General features: G+C 42.0%; 1 protein-coding gene across 2 annotated transcripts in view; it reads left to right on the forward strand.

The window, feature by feature from the left end:
* The window catches only part of NTN4 (netrin 4), a 138,853-nt gene that overhangs the window by 130,734 nt on the left and 5,187 nt on the right, over positions 1–2,932 (forward strand). For both annotated transcript variants that reach the window (XM_045290161.1, XM_045290166.1), the window contains exon 9: positions 1,294–1,464. In XM_045290161.1, coding sequence (XP_045146096.1) covers positions 1,294–1,464 — 171 coding nt within the window. The remainder of the gene's footprint in view (positions 1–1,293; positions 1,465–2,932) is intronic.

Genomic DNA, 2,932 nt, shown 5'->3' on the forward strand with positions numbered 1-2,932 from the left:
CAAGCTTTTAAGACCCCAGACGCTATATCTTTTGATAGCCGGGCACCATCAGCTTTCTTCACCACATTTGCTTATTCACCCGCTTTGTCGTCAGCAGTTGTGTCGGGAAGGTGAGCATCATAGAATGCCAATTTAATAGAAGAAAGTATTCTTGTGTTGAGGGAGTACTTGAGTCATCTCCTTCTTTTAACAAATCAGCCCTGATTTGTGGCAATCCCAAGGGTTGGAGTACAGTTCCACAGGGCTTTGTCGTCAGCGGTTGTGTCGGGAAGGTGAGCATCATAGAATGCCAATTTAATAGAAGAAAGTATTCTTGTGTTGAGGGAGTACTTGAGTCATCTCCTTCTTTTAATATCAACAAATCAGCCCTGATTTGTGGCAATCCCAAGGGTTGGAGTACAGTTCCACAGGGCTTTCTTGGCTACAACCTCGATGAGAACATGTAGTCAGACCTTTCTTCTGTAGTACCTCGGACTGAATTCAAACACATAACCTCTGGGTTAGTGGGCCAGCACAAACTTGTTCTACCCAGGGATTTTAGTTACTGAAACTCTGCTGTCATATCAATGGACGCCGTCCTTAACCTTTGTCAGCTTACATTGGACAGATACCAAGGGAAGAAGATTAAGTTAGCAACAATATTATTTCATCTTTATAGAATATGTGAAATATATTCTTGTACAAATTCATGTAAAACTCATGTGTTTTGTTCTCCATTGTAACAATTCATATAGGCAGGTATAAGATAATAATACAGTCAGAATAAAATCAATAAAACCAGGATAATAATTTTACATCCTGCTGTATTTGATTGCTGAATGTGTTTACAATTATATAGCAGTCAGGTGACAGATACTTTCTTAATTTAGTGGCACGGGAAGCTGAAATGTCTAAGAAGGAAGAATATAGTTAAAACAGGTAAATGAGGTGACTCAAAAATTCATTGCTATCGAGTTGACTCTGACTCATAGCAACGCTCTAGGACAGACTGGAGCTGCCCCTCTGGGTTCCCAAGACTGTAACTCTTTGCTGGAGTAGAGAGCCTCATTCTTCTCACCCAGACCAGCTGGTGGTTTCAAGATACTGACCTTGCGACTAGCAGCCCAACACCCGAGCCACTCACTACACCACCCGAGGAGCCTAGTGGTCTTTTAAAACAGATTTCCACAATCCCATAAGCATTAATTCATCTTTCCACTGCCTTCAGAAATGCATATTTAAATTGTTGCATATATTATCAAAGGATAGTGTGGAATTCTGTGGAATTTGACTGTTAGAATTATGTTATTACAGTGCTGAAAATAAAGATTTTATCAGCGCATGATAAAGGCTCTCATGCTGAGGTCAATGTGAACATCAAGAAAGTCTTAAAATCTACGAAACTGAAGATTGTGCGAGGCAAGCGAACACTGTATCCGGAATCGTGGACTAACAGAGGCTGCACTTGCCCGATCCTCAATCCTGGTGAGTAGGAACTGTCTCCGTTTTAAAACCTCCCTTTGATCTGCTGATTTGCTCCTTGTTTTACATTTTCTGAACCACAATCTAAATAAACTCAGTGAAAGCATCCCTCCCTTGACCACTTGAGTTTTGAAGGGAATCCAAATGGAATTATTTGAACTGGCATGAAAAATATTGTTACCCTTCCAAGTGCCTTATAAAAGTTAAATGTTTTAAAATCCAGCAATATAATACTCTGTCCTGCAAGTGAAGTCTCATATTGGTAGCAGTTGCCAGTAGCAAAGAATGGGCTTTCATGGATTTATCTGTCACTTTACTTTACCTCAAAGCTCATCCTCATACAGTGCCCTGGGTAGAGCTTGCTCCCAAAGGAAGTTCAAATGCAAAATTCCATCTGTGCAAATAATGTTGAATTCATTTCTACTATGTCATGAGAAGCGTCTGTTTCTCCTGGAGAAAAAACGGCTCTCAAGTTCTCATCATCTTGTTTCTCATTAAAGCATCATTCTGGTTTCAAATGAGAAACAGCAGAAATAAACAAAAACAAAGCAAAAAAAGAGAAAGTAGAATCTTAGAGAAACTCAAGATGGAGGGAAATTGGATTTGCATCTTAACATGGTCCTGCAGAAGTAGTGACACCTCCACTCTCTACAAGTACACCCTTCAGACTGCCATCAGCTGCTAGTTTCTTCATTGAATTTGAGGACGAGGGTTAGGTTTGTTTTTTATCCTAGTACTACCAGCATCTTCTATTTAGTACACAGATTAAAGCAGTAACCTCAAACCCATTGCCATCAAGTCAATACTGACTCCTAGCCGCCTTAGAGGACAGGATAGACCTGCCCCTCTGGGTCTGACTGTGCATCTTGATGGGGGTAGGAAGCCTCATCTTTCTCTCTCAGAGCTGCTAGTCATTGCAAACGGCTGACCTGTGGTTAGAAGTCCAACATATAACCCCACTCCATCACCAGGGCTCTTTAAATAATACCTAGTACCCAGATATTAACTCCCCAACCCCCCATCCCTACCAACCCTCCCACACACACACAAAACCTCACTGCCATTCAGTGAATTCCAACTCATTACCCAGATAGTTGTTAAGTGCCACCCAGTAAGCTGACCCACAGCGACCCTGTGCCCAAGAGACGGAAACCATGCATGGGCCTGCGGCATCCTCACCATTGCTCCTGGGCCTCGGCCCATGGATGCAGCCACTGCGTCCATCGATTTCATTGAGAATCTTCCTCTTGTTTGCTGCCCCTGTACTTTACCAAGAATGACGTCCTTCTGTAGAGATTGGTCTCTCCTGACAATGTGTCCAAAATATGTAAGACGAGGTCCTGCTAGCCTAGCCTCTAGGGAGCGCTCTGGCCTTATTTCTTTCAAGACAGATCAATTTGTCCTTTTAGGAGTTACGGTACTTCAGATAGTAGGTTTTTGTAAAACAAAAAACAATTCCTCTCAAATTCTC

The sequence above is a fragment of the Echinops telfairi genome, unplaced genomic scaffold (assembly GCF_000313985.2).
Source record: "Echinops telfairi isolate 266 unplaced genomic scaffold, ASM31398v2 ScPeMD7_2;HRSCAF=8, whole genome shotgun sequence".
Classification (NCBI taxonomy): Eukaryota; Metazoa; Chordata; class Mammalia; order Afrosoricida; family Tenrecidae; genus Echinops; species Echinops telfairi.